Source organism: Hemiscyllium ocellatum, chromosome 26 (genome assembly GCF_020745735.1).
Source record: "Hemiscyllium ocellatum isolate sHemOce1 chromosome 26, sHemOce1.pat.X.cur, whole genome shotgun sequence".
Taxonomy (NCBI): Eukaryota; Metazoa; Chordata; class Chondrichthyes; order Orectolobiformes; family Hemiscylliidae; genus Hemiscyllium; species Hemiscyllium ocellatum.
The window spans coordinates 8,271,301-8,291,482 of record NC_083426.1 but is presented as its reverse complement, the minus strand read 5'-3'; the positions used below and the strand labels follow the sequence as shown (position 1 = coordinate 8,291,482).

The 20,182-nt window shown below is 43.6% G+C and overlaps 1 protein-coding gene across 5 annotated transcripts in view; it reads right to left on the bottom strand.

Annotated features, from left to right (window-relative positions):
- dstyk (dual serine/threonine and tyrosine protein kinase) overlaps positions 1-18,167 on the bottom strand; it is a 127,989-nt gene extending 109,822 nt beyond the window's left edge. For 3 of the 5 annotated variants that reach the window (XR_009646108.1, XR_009646107.1, XM_060845318.1), the window contains exon 1: positions 17,815-18,167. Coding sequence is in view for 3 of the 5 variants with exons in the window: in XM_060845318.1 (XP_060701301.1) it covers positions 17,815-18,085 (271 nt within the window). In the remaining 2 variants the exon portion in view is untranslated. The remainder of the gene's footprint in view (positions 1-17,814) is intronic. The other 2 variants (XM_060845319.1, XM_060845320.1) reach the window with 2 other exon arrangements.
- Between the last annotated feature and the right edge of the window lie 2,015 nt (positions 18,168-20,182).

The following is a 20,182-nucleotide window of genomic DNA, read 5'->3' as shown; positions in this document are numbered from 1 at the left end:
TTTAAAATTCCTTCATGAGGCATGAACATCATTGGGTAACAAAGATTAGCACTGTTAACTCTTAACTGTCCGAGGAGTGACAAAGTGCCACCACCTCAGATCACTACATTGGAGAGGGGAACAAATTCAATTTGCCAAGCTGTGGCATGAGTCAACTGCAGTGGCGGCCATCTGGAGCACAGAATTCCCAGTCGAAGGACAGAATTTCCTTCCTTTAACAAGAACTTGGTGAACCAGAATATGAGTTTTATGGCAATCTAGGATTTCTATAATGACTAATAGGGAGACAAATTTCTTATTCCAGATTTTCATAACTGAATTTAAATTGACTGGATTATGGTCATAGAATGACTTTCAACTTTCCACTGCCCATGACTTTGGAATACTAACTGGCAATGTAACATCTGTGCTAACATGGTCATGTAGTCCCATAGGCTTGGTGTTGGGTTTAAGGTCTTGGTCAACAAACAACCATTCTCAACAGGCAGGAAGAGGATTTTTGCCTTGCAGACATTTAGCCTCCAGCCTTCTTCAATGAATGAGCCATGCTGGAGTTCAGTCTTTGGGCGTATCTAAGTCTTGCCTGCACACTACAACTCCGCCACAGGTTGGGGTGATCTTGGTTTTGACCCCAGTTTGCACATAATATGTGATGTGCATTGGTTGAAGTTCAAAATTGTCACAGCAGAGAGCACGGTCAAAAACTTTTACAGGTAACCAAACTTGAGGCAAATGCTCCATAATCCATGGTTTACTGAGCCAAAGGTCTTTATAAGTGGCCACCTTCAATCACAGGTGTTGTTGCTGCCCTTTCATCTTGGACTTTTCTTGCTGTGAAGATCATGACCACTGTGCCTTTGATGGACAGAATATGCATTACAACTTGGGCAATGCCTCTTCAGTCACCAGGAGGCAGCAACTAAAGGAGGATTTTTAAATTGATCTTACTTGTGGCAAAACAGAGGAGAGCCCTCTGTAGTCACTGCATTTGGTCTAACTCCTTCTCTGTAGTCAGAGTTACAACATCTGAGATCCCCTAGCATGTGCTCCTCCTTGCACAAGTCCGGAGTGCTTCACCATTATTTCAGCTTACAATTCAACCTATTGCTGCCCTTGTAGGTTGAAATTATCAACTGTCAGCTGAGAACCAATGTCAGGTTGGGTGGTACTGCAATGGTGGGGCTGACAAGTCAAAGGTAGTCATGTCAAAGATGAATCATTGACCTGCTTTGTTTCCTTTTGGGTTTTGTGCTGTTTTTCGTTCTGCAATACCTTGCGCTTGTCATTTACTCACTCCTGGATCTTGTCACTCTTAAATCTGTCTTGATGTTTCCTGGTTGAGACACTTACAGTTCCCTTACTATGGCTCTTTAGAACAGCATTAAGGGGAGAACAACCACAGAGGCCACGCAAGCTCTTGTTTGTGGAGTTTGAGAAACTCATTCTTTGCTGGGTATTCTTTCCTGCAGAAGTGTTTTTGCTGCTAGTCCTGATGGATTGATGTTAGATTAGGCTATGGATGATCAGCACAGCATTGATGAAAACATCTTGCCAGTTTCTTGCTCAGATGATGTCAATGTCTGCAGCGAGGGTGTTGTCACAAGGTGTTGAATGAAGTAAGGCGCTCATGACAACAAGGTCATATCAGACATTGGGTTATGAGAAAAATTCTGTTTCTTTCCCCTGCACCACCTTACTGATCACACCTTCAGAAACATTTAGGACATTCCAATTCCAGCTGTGAAGTCACAAAGTAGTATTAACTAATATCCCTTCAGAACAAAGAATAGCAACTGATCTAACCAGGTTGTAGTCCTTCATATGGACTTCAGTAAGGCGTTCAACAAGGTTCCCCATGGGAAACTGAGTAGCAAGGTTAGATCTCTCAGAATACAGGGAGAACTAGCCATTTGGATACAGAACTGGCTCAAAGGGTAGAAGACAGAGGGTGGTGGTGGAGGGTTGTTTTTCAGACTGGAGGCCTGTGACCAGTGGAGTGCCAAAAGGATCGGTGCTGGGTCCTCTACTTTTTGTCATTTACATAAATGATTTGGATGCAAGTATAAGAGGTACAGTTAGTAAGTTTGCAGATGACACCAAAATTGGAGGTGTGGTGGACAGCAAAGAGGGTTACCTCAGATTACAACAGGATCTTGACAAGATGGGCCAATGGGCTGAAGTGGCAGATGAGTTAATTCAGATAAATGCGAGGTGCTGCATTTTGGGAAAGCAAATCTTAGCAGGACTTATACACTTCATGGTAAGGTCCTAAGGGGTGTTGCTGAACAAAGACACCTTCGAGTGCAGGTTCATAGCTCCTTCAAAGTGGAGTCGCAGGTAGATAGGATAGAGAAGGCGGCATTTGTATGCTTTCCTTTATCAATCAGAGTATTAAGTACAGGAATCGGGAGGTCATGTTGCGGCTGTACAGGACATTGGTTAGGCCACTGTTGGAATATTGCGTGCAATTCTGGTCTCCTTCCTATTGGAAAGATGTTATGAAATTTGAAAGGTTTCAGAACAGATTTAAGGATGTTGCCAGGGTTGGAGGATTTGAACTATAGAGAGTGGCAGAATAGGCTGGGGCTGTTTTCCCTGGAGTGTCGGAGGCGGAGGGGTGACCTTATAGAGGTTTACAAAATTATGAGGGGCATGGATAGGGTAAATAGGCAAAGTCTTATCCCTGGGGTCAGGGAGTCCAGAACTAGAGGGCATAGGTTTCAGGTGAGAGGGGAAAGATATAAACAAGACCTAAGGGGCGACGTTTTCACACAGAGGGTGGTATATGCATGGAATGAGCTGCCCGAGGATGTGGTGGAGGCTGGTTCAATTGCAACATTTCAGAGGCATTTGGATGGGTGTAGGAATAGGAAGGGTTTGGAGGGATAATGGACTAGGTGCTGGCAGGTGGGACTAGATTGGGTTGGGATATCTGGTCAGCGTGTACAGGTTGGACCGAAGGGTCTGTTTCCATGCTGTACATCTTCTATAACAATAGAAGAATCAGAGAGTCCGTACATATTCCTTTATTTCTGAGATGGTCAACTAGTTGATGAACCTGAACACAGTCGCCTTTTGTCTCTGACCCTCAATAAGGCATAACAGCTTCTATGTCACAACATAATTCTCACAAACCCAAACACAGCTTCAGATATTGCTACGAGCGCATCACAGCAGAGCTTAGAGCTGATGCCTCCCATGTACCGCGCTGAATGAGCAGCAACAGGCAACTTACGTATTTTTTCATTCCCAGTGGCCTAGATAAACTAATTTAAAAAAACACATCGCACTCAAAATAATGATAACAGAGCACGAGGCTAGGAATCAAGCCAAAAAGCCCTTTTAAATGACTTTTTTTTAACTGTGTCATACAGACTTAGCAACAGATAGTGAGCTCAGTCGATTGTTCCCTGTCTGGGAAATGCAATCAGCTTACAATTAAATCGGAAACACTCAAATACTTAATCTAACAGAATTGGGAACTGCACAACACTAACTTCTAATTTGACACCAGCCAATTCCGCAATCACTGCAGAAGATGGGAAAGTGATCTTCTCGTTCAAGTCCAATCACCGTTCGAAAGAACGATGCTCATGTTCAATAAGTCAAATAATCTATCCCTGCTCCTGTTTATGTTTTTACCAAAGGGAACAGAAAATTAAATCATTTTAAAGAAAAACAGAAATTCATCTATCACAAACAAAATTTCTGAAATTTTGTTCAAGATTTAGAGCTTCAGAAATGGACACGTAGTACAAAATCTTCACAGAATTTTTGTGCATCTCTCTGGTCACAGACCTGAAGCTGAACAGCAAGTCAATTGACCTGCTCGGCTTTCCTCCATCATTCAACTCCACTTTAGACTTCTACTGCATTGCTACTGAACCAGTTCCTCTATGAAATGTTAACATCTATCTCTTGAGCCATGCACAAGTAACACTTCTCTCAATATTGCTTGGCACCTGTTTCGTCTCTTAAGCTACCTGTAGCATGTCCTATCTCATACTAATACCAAGTGAAAATAAAAAGCCTTCAGTTGCCAACATCTTGTACAGTTTGTCAAATATGTGAAGTTTCCAAATGCTGGTTGCAATGCATTGAGAGAGATGGAATGATGACAGTTGTCTCCTATAAGATACACTACAGAAATTTACCAAGACACCTTCGACAGCAGTTCTCAAACACACGACGAGAATGACAAGTATTCACCTTCCTGACTTAGTAATATGTCCCTGTTCTTTCACTGTCACCTGGTCAAAATCCTGGAAATCCCTCCCTAACATGGTTCAGCGTGGGTGTCGACACGAGATTAGATTAGATTTCCTCCAGTGTGGAAACAGGCTCTTCAGCCCAACAAGTCCACACTGACCTTCCAAAGAGAAACCATTCCAGACCCATTTTCCTCTGACTAAAGCACCTAACACTATAGGCAATTTCCCATGGCCAATTCACCTGACCTGCACATCTTTGGACTGTGGGAGGAAACTGGAGCACCCAGAGGAAACCCACAAAGACACTGGGAGAATGTGCAAACGCCACACAAACTGTCACCAGAGGCTGGGATTGAACCTGGGTTCCTGGTGCTGTGAGGCAGCAATGCTAACCATTGAGCCATCGTGCTGCCCCCAGCGTTTCAAGCAGGCAGTTCGACACAAACTTCAACAGCACAGGGGATGGGCAATCAATGCTAGCCCAGCTGGTGATGAGCACATCCCACAAATGCAAATAGTTCATATACGTACATCAAAACTTAAGACTTCACAATGTTAAAAGCTAAACGCAATTGGTTCCTGTTCTAACAGGCACACAATGATGCACATCACTAACTTTTCATCACAAAGACATTACACCGAAGGAAAACAAAAGTACACCACACTCTTCAAAGTAAAAAAGAAAGTCACAAGGTGTTGTCTGGCTCAGTGCTCACACTTAGCTTGGAGTCAGAATCTGAAACTTCATTCAGAAAGTTCAACAGGTTCAGACAATTCTGGGCAGTACTGAACTACATTGCATAACGTCAAGTATAGAATCATAAAATCTCTACAATACACAAAGAGACCATTTGGCCCATCAAGTCCTCATGAACCCTCCATGGAGCTTCCCACCCAGAACTACCCCACCACCCAATTCCCTGTAACCTTGCATTTACCACAGCTAATCTATCTCGTCTATTCATCTCTGGATGCTGCAGACAATTTATCATGGCCAATCCACCAAACCTTCACATCTTTTGGACTGTTCGAGGAAACCCATTCAGACACAGGGACAGCATGCAAAAATCACACAGACAGTCACCCAAGCATGGAATCGAACACTGATCCCTGGCACTGAGAGGCAGTGCTAACCACTGAACCACCATGCTGCGTAAGTGTTGCTTTTCAGGTGAAATGACATTACCCAGTCAAGTTGACAAACATCACATGGTATACCTTAACTCTGGTCTGCTCATCAATATTTATGCCGGAACTACTGCGACAAAGGGAGGAAACATTTTGTGCATTTTTTTCTCATCTGAAATAGGAGACTGAGGTGACCTTAGAGGTTTATCAAATTATGGGGGTTATAGATAGGGTTAATGGTAGGTGCCTTGGCCCTAGGATGGGGGATTTCAAGACTTAGGGAAACATTTTTAAAAGTGAGAGCAAAGAGATTTAAAAGATATGATGTGCAAATTACTTTAAAAACAGAGGGTAGTTTGCACGTGAAATGAGCTTCTTGAGAAAGTGGTGGATGTGGGTACAATTAGAACATTTAGAGTCAGATGTACAGCATAGAAACAGACCCTTCGGTCCAACCCATCCATGCCAACCAGATATTCCAACCCAATCTAGTCCCACCTGCCAGCACCCGGCCCATATCCCTCCAAACTCTTCTAAAGACATTTGAATAGGTATATGAATAGGAACAGGTTTTTTTTGGGGGGGCGGGGGGGGGGGCCATGATATGGGCAAGAGGCAGACAGGTGGGACTAGTTTAGTTTGGGATTATGTTCGACATGGACCAGTTGGACTGAAGAGCCTTTCTATGACTGTACATGAGTCATACAGTAAACTACATACTGCTCTCTCAACATTAGATCACTCAAAATAGATGAACAGGTAGATCGTGGGGGGTGACAATGATAAAAACTAACCAACTTACAGGAATTATGGCATTACTTGATATCAATTATCCATCCACTGATCATGTTATATCTGGGCTACATTAATACCAATTCTAACTAATGAAGGACAGTTAACACCTGACAAAGAGACTTGCATGAATACCACAATTCAACAGCTGAAGTGAAGGTGATGGGACAAATTTGAAAATAAATTAAAAGTAATTAACAATGCTCTTGAGATATAACAAAGTGTTTGCAAAACCAAAGTCTCCAACGTTACTGATTACTAACAGGGTGGTAAAACAATTGGATGAAAGTGGGTACTGCAGCTGCTGGAGATTAGAGTGGTGCTGGAAAAGCACAGGTGGTCAGGCAGCATCCAAGGAGCAGGAAAATTGGCGTTTTGGGCAAAAGCCCTCCAACAGCAATGAGGCTGGCAAACTCGGAGGGGTGGAGAGATAAATGGGAGGGGGAGGGAGAAGGTAGCTGGGAGTGCAATAGGTGGATGGAGGTGGGGTAAAAGTGATAGGTCGGAGAGGAGGGTGGAGCAAATAGTGGGAAGGAAGATTGACAGGTAGGACAGGTCATGAGGACAATGCTGAGCTGGAAGGCTAGAACTGGGGTAAGGTTTGGGGTGGGGGGGGGAAATGAGGAACTCGTGAAATCCACATTAATGCCATGGGGTTGAAGGGTTCTGACGCAGAAGATGAGGCGTTCTTCCTCCAGGCATCAGGTGGGAAGGGAGTGGCGGTGAAGGCAGCCCAGGACCTGCATGCCCTTTGCAGAGTGGGAGGGGGTGTTGAAACATTCGGCCACGAGGCAGTGGGGTTGATTGGTGCGGGTGTCCCGGAAGTAAAACAATTGGGACTACTGACTTACATGAAATATAAGCATGTCAGAGCCATCAAACTGCATTAATATTTGTGAAGACATGGTTGCAGACCTGACAAACTTGTGCTCGACAGAATTGCCATGTTAAAATGAGAATTAACTTGCCGAGAGTTCTTTGTGGTTAAAACACTACAAACAAATTAAGTGAGGACAGATACTTGGTTTAAGATCTTAACAACCCAAACCAGAAATAACAGCTGGCGGATAACAACAAATCCCCACAGCCTTCAGGGAAGGATCTGGAGGGTTGAGCCACACATTACAAAACATACTGAAGCATGAGTGATTATGACTGTGCCAAAAGTAGCTTTATCAAATACTATCACTTAAAGCATAGATGCAAATGATGGAGGTCAACCATTACTTCAATAACTAGGGGTCACAATTTCAAGATAGTCCGCCTGGAGGGCTAGGAGTGAGATGAGGAGAAACTTCTTCAATCAGCGGATATGATTTGATGGCGTTGCCCAGGAGAGTAGTTGAGACAGATTCCATTCAAGGAATCAAGAGACTGCTGGATATATATTTAGATTAGATTAGATTACGTTGTGTGGAAACAGGCCCTTTGGCCCAATAAGTTCACACTGACCCTCCGAAGAGCAACCCACCCAGATCCATTCCCTGACATTTACCCCTTCACCTAACACTACGAGCAATTTAGCATGGCCAATTCATCTAACCTGCACATTTTTGGACCGCGGGAAGGAACCAGAGCACCCGGAGGAAACTCACACAGACACGGGGAAAATGTGCAAACTCCACCCGAGACAGGAATTGAATCCGGGTCTCTGGCCACTAACCACTGTGCCACCGTGCTGCCCATAATTCAAAATGATGAATTTAGAGGGCTTAGAATGGGACAAGCTTGGTCAATCTTTCAGGAACCAGAAAGGACACAATGGGTTCATTGTCTTCCTTCTACACTGTATAATTTTAGGATTCTTCAACTCTTAAGAATTTCACAGTTATGCTTGCTGCATGTGACCAGCTATAGCATAAGGAAGTGTAACCTTAATAACACGAATATATATTTACTTTTTTAGCGCAATGTTACAAGGTGCTTCGTGAGGGTATTGTTACATAAAATCCAACACCATGCCAAACAAGGTGGCAATTAAACAGGAGGAATCGGAAAGCTTGATTTTAAAGGACAAGGCAGGTAGATTGGCATACAGACCTGAAGAGCTTTGGACCTTGGCAACCAGAAGAATATGGTCTCAGCTGGAGAAATGACAAGATAGAGGTTGTGCAAGAGACTAATAAAGGAGAAGCAAAGATCTTGAGGTGTAATCTAGCAGTTAGATATAGAGGCTTGAGATAATGGAGTGATTTATAAAGATGATGTTAAATCAGCGCCAACGTAAGTCAGGAAGCTTCAGGTGCTAGGTGAACAGGATGTGTTGCATCACAGATGCTATCTGAATATTGGGCAAAGATCAGAATCTGATTATGAAATTGAAAATGACAAGCTCGAGTGTTAATGGAGTAAATTATTTGTACTGTGGTGGTTTATAGGACAAAGTGAGAATTGCAGATGCTGGAGATCAGAGCTTTAAAAGGTGTTCCTGGAAAAGCACAGTAGGTCAGGCAGCAAAGGAATAGGAGAATCGACGTTTCGGGCATAAGATTCCTGCAGATTCATGCCTGACCTGCTGTGCTTTTCCAGCAACACATTTTTAAGTTGTCGTGGTTTATGACAAGTTTGGTAAACACTGAAGACTATGAATTTGTTTTTGGTTCAGGTTAATAAAAGGGTTAATCTTAGCTTTAAAAGCCCAAAGATTGAGGACACCTAACAAGAGTCAGATGCAAATACGGTTTCTCTTCTTGAAGAGTACCAAATAGTTCAGGGAAAGTAGAGTTATCTCAGTGGTCAAGTTAGTTTGCCCAACTTCCAGACCAAGGCTGCTTGGTTATTCGAAAGTGAGAAAATCTAAATTCTTAAATTTTCAAAAGTATTCACAGGGAAGAACCAAGGAGAATCAATTCAGTTAAACTGAGAGATTTGACCAAGGGGTTATTTCCAGACATTTGAGTGTCTAACATATTGTGTTAGAAAAAAAGATGAGATTTGACTTGGTTTCAATTTAAGATTTTTCTTGTGTACTATACCTAGATAGTTTGGTTAGTTTTCATTGTTGCCACTTGGTGTACTAAACTTGTAATCTGCTATTCAAGAAAATCTGTTTGGAGACTATTTTTCAGTAAATGACCACATGTTAGCTAAAATTAAAATCTATCAAGCCAAGTTTCATTCTGGAATCTGACTTGCCCAGTAACACCATTAGTTGGGATTGTGACATGTACAAAAGTTTCACAAAATCTTATGATAAATCTATCCAAATTTGAATCATGCAATCACTTTTATGCAAAATGAAAAAATTGAACTATAATATTGGTCAGTTATTGGAGATTAGGCATCAAGATCAGCTTTCAGAATGTGGTCTAATAATTAGGATTGTTCCTTTTGACAAATCAAAAAAAAATGCAAGTTCAATCCTAATAGTGACACAAAGGAGGAAGACAAGTGATGAGAAAAAGCTTTTTTTAAAAAAAAAATGCATTGTTATGGTTTGGAATGCACTGTCCAAGAATATGATAGAGGCAAATTTAACCGAGGCTCTCAAAAGACAGGGATAGGTAGTTATTTGAAAACTAACAAGCTACAGAACAACCTCTGTTATCGAAACAATTATCGGAGTTTCGTATTATTCGAACAAGATCAAAGTCCCATAAATGTTTCCTTTGTTTACCATCAGATCAGTTATTTGAACAAAATACACCCCACCCGCCTCATTCGGATAATCAAGGTTGTTCTGTTCTTGGTTATGGAGAGAAAGTTACAGAGTGAGGCCAAGCAAAATAATCCAATCTGGGGAGCTTTTGCAGACATGATAACCAAATAGCCTCTTTCTGCTTGGTAACAATTGCATGATTGTGATTTCCACTGCTTTTGTTCCTCTTCCAAAATAACTCTTGAAAGTACAACTGAGACTAAGTTGTAGTATTTGGCCAACTCTGCAGATTGAATAAATCTGCAACAATGCTGGAAACCAATGCAGTCCAGTGAAGTTTATGCAAACTGTTGTCCTGAAATTCAGCTCTGTGGAATTTAGTATTCAAAAACAAACCATCAAGAGCATTGATCTTCTCCATTACAGCACTGAAACACTAATTTAGTTACAAAAAGATATTGAATACCAAAAAGAGGAAACAAAAAAAAAAGGAGTGAAAGATGAGTTTGGGACAATAGAATGAATGAAGAGAAAGACAGTTAAATAGGGATAGTGGAATGTCAGAAGAATTCCATGTAGAAGGACAAGTATGGGCAGCAAAGCACAATCACATCACAGTATGCTCACTCAGACAGCAAATTATTAATCATTAATCCATATCACAGGATGGACATGATTAAAACAAAGTACCAAGGAAGAGATCAACAAGGTCATTGCCAGGAATGGAGAATTTTAGCTTTGGGAAAAGACTGAACAAAGTAGAGCCATTTTGGTTTTTAGCAAATGAGATCCATAGGAAGTTTAACTGGTGCATTAGGTATGTTGAGTAAAGACTTAGGTTCCATCAACTTCAAGTAATGGATGAAAGGATTAGGGTTGAGGTTATGTTCACAATCGGACTGAATAGCGTGGATCCTTCACTGACTGTAAAAAGGTTGATAGAGATGGAGACCCTCATGGCATTTTAAAAAAAAAGGTATTTCCAAGTGGTACTTACCTTCAATATACTACAGACCAAGAGTGGTCAAGTGGTGTCAGGCTGAATTGCTTTCCTTGAACCAAAGCAGACATAGTGGGCCTTAGGTTCTTCAGCTGTGGTTTACATTTCTCGGATTCCCCAGTGTATGAGCACGTTAGGACATCTGAAGTATCAAAGCTGCAGCTCCCAATATACAATTCCATTATTTGATTTCCAAAGGTTAGCTTCTCTAACACAGTTGCCATGTTACACAATTCAGCTACAGGTTTCATGCTTAACAAATGGTTGCAAACACAATTTACAAAATGAAGTGTTACATCAACATCACTAAGCGGGCGAGGGGGGTGGAGCATCAGGAATTCAATTTATATGGAACTGGCCTACAAACGGTCAACCATGGCTCAGGGAAGACAGTCAGGAAAACATGAGGGGGCTCTGGGTTCAATCATAACACTCCAGTGAAGTACGAGGGAATACTGACCATCAGGTGACACTTTAAAAATTAAGGTCTCACCTATCCTCCAAGATAGTCGTCATTTCACATAAAACAAAGGGTGCAGTCCTCAGTGTCTTGGCCAAAATGGATTCCCCATTAAAAGGTCACAAACTGATTACCTGGTCACGACTGCTTTGCTGAATGAGCACAAATTTTCTGTGTTTCCTACATGGCAACAGGAACTGCAATTCAAAAGTACTTCATTGGTTGTGAAGTATTTTGAGAAACCCAGCAGTTGCGAAATACTCTACATAAAGTGCTACTTTTCCGTTATTCAGGAACAATTTAAAGCTTAAGCAATGAATTTGTTACAATATCGCAAGATGACAACAAACCAAACATTTAAGAATACTCTAGGCAAAAGTGAGAATTTCTGATGTTGGAGATTAGAATTGATAGTATGTTGCTGGAAAAGCACAGCAGGTCAGGCAGCACCCAAGGAACAGGAAAATTGACGTTTCGGGCAAAAGCCCTTCATCAAGAATTGGAGGGTTTTTGCCAAAAACGGCGACTCATCTGCTCCTTGGATGCTGCCCGACCTGCTGTGCTTTTCCAGCAACACACTTGACTCAGAGTACTCTGGCAGGTCCGAATGATTATTGACAAAGAGTTTACATTGCTTGAACTGCTAAGAACATGAAAATTGCAGCAAACTCAACCACACATCCCCTGGAGTCTGCTCTGCCATATACACGATCACACTGAACATCTGCCTTAATTCCACATTGTCACCCACATCCCACAATCCCTCAATTCAGAAGAATCTCAATGACCGGTACTCTGATCATTTCAGTAAAATCAAAATTCACAGTTCTGCTCTTTCAAAATGAACTGAATTTCAGATCAAGGAAATTTCTTGCATTAAAAAAAAACGTATTTGTGGGCAATTAAATCTTACCCACCCAAAAAACGTTGTCCCTGTTGGTAGGTCTGAAACATGGGAGACCAAGTACACTCAGCAAGACCCCACTAACAGCAATTTGTTTTCAAGCACTGTAAGAAAGGGAAATATTGTCTGGAACTTGCCATCTGATCCTTAGATACTGGGATCTTTGGATATCCAATCAAGGGTACAGACAGAAAAGATTTGCAAGGACGTTGCCAGGATTAGAGGATCTGAGCTACACGGAGAGGCTGAACAGGCTGCAGCTGTTTTCCCTGGAGCATCAGAGGCTGAGGGGTGACCTTATAAAGGTGCTTACAAAACTATGAGGGGCATGGATAGGATAAATAGACAAAGTCTTTTCCCTGGGGTCAGGGAATCCAGAACTAGAGGGCATAGGTTTAGAGTGAGAGGGGAAAGATACAGAAGATACATAAGGGGCAACTTTTTCACGCAGAGGGTGGTACGTGTATGGAATGAGCTGCCAGAGGATGTGGTGGAGGCTGGTACAATTGCAACCCTTAAGAGGCATTTGAATGGGTATATGAATAGGAAGGGTTTGGAGGGATATGGGGCGGGTGCTGACAGGTGGGACTAGATTGGGTTGGGAGATCTGGATGGCATGGACGGGTTGGACCAAAGGGCCTGTTTCCATGTTGTACATCTCTGACAGAGCCTTACTTCAAGGTCTTGTTCAAAAGGTGACACGGTCTCAGTAATGTGCTGGGGATGTTGCACTTTCGTGGACTGCATAGTCAATTCTCAAATGGAACTTGAAAAGGCCAACCTTCCAATCAAGAGTACAAGTAACTGAACCACAACTGCATCAAAATAGGAAGGTACAGCCAGATTTGCCATCTGTTATCTTGTCAGCCAATAGTTCACACAAACAGATGAATTACAAGTCAGACATTTGGGTCATTCAAGCTCACTTCACCATTCTGTGACCATGGCTGATTTGACTGTTCCCTAAACTCCATTTTCTGGTTTGCTCAACCCTTCCACCCACAATCTTCACCTCCCTTGCTAACTTATATTTAAAAAAAATCTAACTCTGCCTTGAATATATTTAATGGCCCAGCCACGGGGGTTTTCAGCACCAGATCGAGTGTCCACTCATTACCTAATTCCAAAGTTAGCATGCTCCACTAAAGCACATGGTCACCAAGTTCTTAAAATCTTGTGTCCAGCTAAGCTGAAGCTGCGATAATTAAAAGAGAACTGAAGTTTTCCTTCACTAACATGATATTTCACAACTCTCTGCAACTGAATTTCGTGTTTGCAGCCTTCACATACTCCAAGTTTGAATGGGTTTTCTTAATTTTGGAAATATTTTGAAAGGGATATCAAAATAACTTCAGAACACATGCTGATTTTTCCATTTTGGTGGCATTTGTTTCCTAACATAAATTTTATGTTATTTGTTGTGATCCATCAGAATCCGAGCTTTGCAGAGCCTCCCCTTTGTGGGGAAAGCCACTAATTCACTTACACGGCCTCTCATAATTCTGCGTGAACTCAGGAGGTGGTTTACTGGGTTGGTACCTTGTATGAGTGGGTTGTATTAGGAAAACAAAGTTGGAGAGGCTGGACTCGTATCTAGTGAACTCGAGAAAAAAGGGAGGGATGACTTGCTTGAAATGTATAATAACCTGAATGATCTTGAACAGATGAATATAGGAAAGGTGTTTCCTCTGGGGTGGGGGTGGCTCAGTGGTTAGCGTTGCTACATCGCAGTGACAAGGACCCGGGTTTGATTCCAGCTTTGGGGGACTTTCTCCCTGTGTTTGCGTGGATTCCTTCCGGGTGCTCCGGATTCTTCCCACAGTCCAAAGATGTGCAGGTCAGGTGAATTGGCCATGCTAAATTGTCCATAGTTTAGGTGCATTAGTCAGAGGCAAATATAGGATGGTGGAATGAGTCTGGGTAGGTTATTCTTCGGAGGGTCGGTGTAGGTTATTCTTCGGAGGGTCGGTGTGGACTGGTTGGGCCAAAGGCCCTGTTTCCACATTGTAGGGAATCGAACCGAATGGAGAAGTCCAGACTTAGAGGCACAGTTTTAAAATTAGACATCAGCCTTTTAAGGCAGATGAAGAGAATGGTTTTGCTTTCAGAATCCACAGACTCAAACTCTCTGCCTAAGGCAGGATCATTTGATGTTTTTAAGGCAAAGACATTCTTGTTTGGTCAGAGAATCTAACGTTTTCACGGGTAAGTGGGAAGGTAGAAAATCAAAACACAAACAGATCATTTGGGGGGGGGGGGGGGGGGAAGCAAAGCATATTTCTGCTTCTATCTTGTCTGTCCGTGTGATTATTCCAATTCATGCAGGAAGTGAAGAAAAAGGCAGGTCATCCTGTGGTAGAACATTTCAGAATCCCTCCCCACTAAAAATCAAACCTTGTTCAAACATGGGTTACACAACTTCCATTGCCCATTCCTCTTTCAATTTCCACAAATTATTTTTGTATGAGAGGGTTTGGAGAGTCACCCAATAAGCTGCCAGCAACATAGCAAATAGAGCAAGCAGTTCATTGGAGCAAAGAGATGATAAAGCTGGCTTTGACCACGTACTGGAGGATCCAAATAATTCCAATAAAGTTGCATTTTCTGTAACCAATATCTCAGCTCTTGTTGAGACATTCCTGAGCTGCCTCTTTGCTTTTTTTGTGCAAGGTGGTTTGGTGGTGAGGAGATGGAGGTTGACTCAATCTGTCACATCTCAACCTGAACAACAGTAGAATCCATTATGCAACAGAAAGCGATAAAGGTCTTTGCCATGTCTGCTTTCTTCCTTTATCTCGAGGGGTGAGATAAGGCTTGGTTAAAAATGTCAAGCTGTTTTATTCTACAGTGAATATGCACAGACAGCAAAAGTTCTGACTATATTCAATTACTATGAAGGATATTTGGATCTCCATTTAACAATATACATGCTCCTAACAAGCTGCCTTTTTGGCACTAATTGCGGCTTCTGTTGCAACAGACAGAGTGTATTGTGTTTAAGCATCTGACCTTATACCTAATTACTGACTATTCAGCCAAGGAGATCAAATACCTTCTAACAATGGATTAGAAATTTATCGATTATTAAGACAAGTCACCAAATTGCTTGTTTACTGTATGACTAAACATCAAGACAAACATGTTAACATTCAACATCGAATCATTTCAAAGCCCTTTTTGTTCTTCTGGCCTTTTTTTCTAAATAAAGTAACTACTCCCAAATCTTTTCCAGTCAAATTCTGAAACATGACTCAGCTCCTAATTTATCCACTTTCAGAAAGCTGGCACCTCAAAACCAGTTGCACATAAAAGGCATAACACCAAACACAGAAAACCAAGGGGGGCACGATGGAACAGTGGTTAGCACTGCTGCTTCACAGTGCCAGAGACCAGGGTTCAATTCCCACCTCAGGCAACTGGGTCTGTATGAGGTTTGCACATTCTTCCCATGTCTGCGTGGGTTTCCTCCAGGTGCTCTAGTTTTCTCCCACAATCCAGGTGCAGGTTAGATGAATTGACCATGCTAAATTGCCTGTAGGTGTTAGGTGAAGGGGTAAACGTAGGGAAATGGGTCTGGATGGGTTGCTCTTCAGAGGGTCGGTATGGACTTGTTGGGCCGAAGGGCCTGTTTCCACACTAAGTAATCAAAGTAAAATCTAAATATCTTAAATGTTACAAGTTAAACATATTTAACTAAATTAACTTGCACAAGGTCAGTGACCTGAATCAATGAAAACCGATTTCCAAACTTGAATCCATATTTACCATTGCGTGTGGATAATTCTAAAGCCAATAACTTGGAACATATGAGGTGCAGAAATCAAATGTTATTTCTGCTCTGACAACTTACAAAAGGTTGCACTCGAGGGGAAGCTAGATGAGCAAGGAGGAAGGAAAGAACAGAAAGATGTGTTTATGAAACTAAATAAAATAAGGTGAAAAACATGGAGGAAACACTGAGATAGCCAAGTTAGGCTTTCTGCTGCATTTTCATGGAGAAAAAAAACTTAAGATTCCAATTCCTGAATCATGGTATTACTTTGATACCAACTTGTACATTGTTTCTGTCAAAGGCAAGTTTTTCTTTACTGTTCCAACCAATACCTGAAATTAACCTCACCTTGCCTTAAGTGACACACCCACATCTTGTTCTGTCACTTTCCTCTGCAGTGCTGCTGGTTTACAAACAATATTAAGCCTTGCAGTGTGAGCATCACATTTTGGTCCTTAACAAAAATGTGAATGCAATCTAAGAGGCAATAGCCTGAGGGTATTATTGCTGAACTGTTAAGCCAGGGACCCAGTAATGTTCTGGAGACTCAGGTTGAAATCCAGCCACAGTGGATGGGGAAACTTTAATTCAAAAAAGAACTCTGGAGCCAACAGTCTAATGATGACCACAAACCCATTGGCAATTACTGGAAAAGCTGATGTCCTTTAGAGAAGGAAACTGCTATCCTTATCTGGTTTAGCCTACATGTGACTGCAGACCCACAGCAACATGCTGACTCAACTGCCCTCTGGGCAATTAAGGACAGACAATAAATGCTGGGCTAGCTAGTGATGCCCTTATCCCATGAATGAATAAAAACAAACCCTCTCATTTGTTTGGCCCAAGATCAAACACAAGATCTTAATCTTCCAAACTAAATAAATTTAGTGTGCATGCTTTAAAAAACATTTATCTAAATAAGGTGAGATTTTGCACTCAAACGAGACCCCAGCCTTACTCAACATTTTGCCACAAATTTCAGTACAATCCTACTTCCTCATGGACAAGTATTTTCATTTTGAAAATAAATCACATCTTGAGCTTGTACAACAAATCTTCAGAACTATCCAGAGACTAATCAACACACAGAGCAGGGTGGGTCCTACATGCAATGTTTGGAAGATAAGATATGCCCCATTTCTGGTTAGAGATTTACACCTTCTCTCCAAAGTTGGATCAGCCAAGGATCCTCACCATCCCCCAGCACCAGCCCTCCCTCTTCCCAGCCCTCGATATAACCCTTCCCTCCTCCCCTCCAATCCTCAGCTACCCAGCCACAGTCCCCAGTCACCCGAGACCCCTACAACCCCATCCCCAGTCACCCGAGACCCCTACAACCCCATCCCCAGTCACCCGAGACCCCTACAACCCCATCCCCAGTCACCCGAGACCCCTACAACCCCATCCCCAGTCACCCGAGACCCCTACAACCCCATCCCCAGTCACCCGAGACCCCTACAACCCCATCCCCAGTCACCCGAGACCCCTACAACCCCATCCCCAGTCACCCGAGACCCCTACAACCCCATCCCCAGTCACCCGAGACCCCTACAACCCCATCCCCAGTCACCTTCTCCCACAGTCCACCATCCACATCAGCCCCACCCCCACCCCCCCCTCCAAAACCAACAAAATCCTACAGTCAGTCAATCAGCAGACCCCTGGTACTCTCAGTCCCTTATTGCCCCACCCACGATCCCAGGTCATCACTCCCCACAGTTCCAAGTCACCGTCATCCCAAATCACAGATCACCCCCCTACACCCCACCACCCCAAACCCTGAACGTCCTCCAAGCCTCAGGTCACCATCCTTCCAGGATCCTACCAAGGTCAGGTCAGTATCAGCCTACCCTCACAGCCCCCCTCACATCCTCCGTTGAAGCACCCACCTCCCCCCATCCCATGCTCAGGTCTCCATCCCATGGTCCCTAACACCCAGCCAGCCTTACCTTGACCTCCCTCTCCCAGGCCCGGCTCACCTTCCAGCAGTGTAGGCTGGCTGTCAGCCTCTCCAGGCCCGGCCTCTCCCTCTCCCAGGCCCTGCTCACCTTCCCGGGACCCGGGGCTGCTGCCGTGCGAGTGCCGCAGCTCTCTGAAGTATTTCTTGGTCTCCCTCAGGTTCTGCCTCAGATACGAGGCGTGTTTGCTGCAGCTGCCCAGCGACCGCAGCAGCTCCCTGGCCGCCGGAGACAGGGAACGCCCGCCACCTGCAGCCTCCATGCCACGGCGTAGGCCGTGAGCTGGGCCCGGCTGCAGGGACACGGACACCGACCTCAGCTCCGGGGACAGGGATCGCCGCCGCTGTTTTCCCTCAGTGAACAACACCCGCCCGGGGAAGCCTGGGTAATGTAGTCCCGGGATTCTTGGGTAATGTAGTCCCAAAGCCGCCAGCACCATATATTCTTGATGAACTCTGGGTAATGTAGTCCCGGGATTCTTGGGTAATGTAGTCCCGAAGCCGCCAGCACCATATATTCCTGATAACCCCTGGGTAATGTAGTCCCAGGATTCTTGGGTAATGTAGTCCCAAAGTCGCCAGCACCATCTATTCCTGATGAATTCTGGGTAATGTAGTCCCGGGAATCTTGGGTAATGTAGTCCCAAATCCAACAGGACCCATGTCTAGTCCTTGGTGAACCCTGGGTAATGTAGTTCTGGGAATCTTGGGTAATGTAGTCCGAGCGCAATGTTTACTATGTGTTCCCGATGAACCCTGGGTACTGTAGTTCCTGCAACCCTGGATAATGTAGTCTTAAGAGTGGTGCTGGAAAAGTACAGCAGGTCAGGTTGCATCCGTGGAGCAGAAAAATTTGCTACCTTCCCCCACCCTCCTCTCTGACCTATCACGTCCATAACCACCCCCACGCACCTATTGTACTCTATGCTACTTTCTCCCCCCACCCCCCCACCCCGACTTCATTTATCTCTCCACTTTGCAGGCACTCTGTCTCTATTCCTGATGAAGGGCTTTTGCTCGAAACATTGATTTTCCTGCTCCTTGGATGCTGCCTGACCTGCTGTGCTTTTCCAGCACCACTCTAATCTAGACTCTGGTTTCCGGCATCTGCAGTCCTTGTTTTTACCTAATGTAGTCTCAAGCCGCCTGCTGTAAGTATTCCTATTGAACCTTAGTTAATGCCATCCCAAAGCTGCCTATTCTATGTGTTCTTGATTATCTCTGGCTAATGTAGTTCCCAATGATCCCTGAGGATCCAATGAAGACTTGTTTGAAGACTCTGGGTCAATGCTTGATTGAGTTTAAAATGTTGAGGGGGGATTGAATTGAAATTTACAGATTACTGAATTGCCTGGACAGAGTGGATGTTGGGAAGATTTTTTATTGGCAGGAGCGACTAGGATCTGAGGGCACAGAGTAGAAGGAAGATCTTTTAGAAAGGAAATAAGGAGAAACATCTTCAGCCAGAGAGTGCTGAATCTGTGGCATCAACTGTTAGAGAAGGCTGTGGAGACCAGGTCATTTGAGTTTATTTAAGACAGAGATAATAGATTCGTGATGAAGGGCTTATGCCCAAACCGTTGACTCTGCTGCTCCTTAGAAGCTGCCTGACTGATGTGCTTTTCCAGCACCACACTTTTCGACACTGATTTGCAGTCTTCACTTTCTTCATCAGAATAGACTCTTGGTTGTCAAGGATTATGGACAGAAAGCAGGCAAATAAGGTTGAGAAACTTATCAGCCATGATTGAACAGTGAGGTAGACGGGAGGAGGCTGGAAGAACACAGCAAGCCAGGCAGCATCAGGATGTGGAGAAGTCAACTTTTCGGGTGTAACTCTTCTTCAGCTCCTGATGTGGCCTGTCTTGCTGTGTTCTTCCAGCATCCTGCCTGTCAACTTTGGATTCTAGCAACTGCAGTTTTTTTTTGTCTCTAACCATGATTGAATAGTGGAGCAGATTAGATGGGACGAATAGTCTAATTTCAGCTCCTGCGTCTTATGGGTAATGTGCAACCAGGGAGTCTGGGTAATGTAGTCCCATGGCCGTGTTGGATAAGGCTGTCCCTTAGGAGAAAGTGAGGACTGCAGATGCTGGAGATCAGAGTTTAAAAATGTGTTGCTGGAAAAGCGCAGCAGGTCAGGCAGCATCAAAGGAGCAGGAGAATCGACGTTTCGGGCATAAGCCCTTCTCCAGGAAGGCTGTCCCTTGGGTGATGTAGTTTCAGGGATTCTGGGTAATGTAGTTTCAGGGATTCTGGGTAATGTAGTTTCAAAACTACGGTTTGGGACTGTCGCAATGATCCCTGGGTAACATAATTCCAGGTATCCTGTATGGCCCCAATGGGTGCTGGGTAATGTA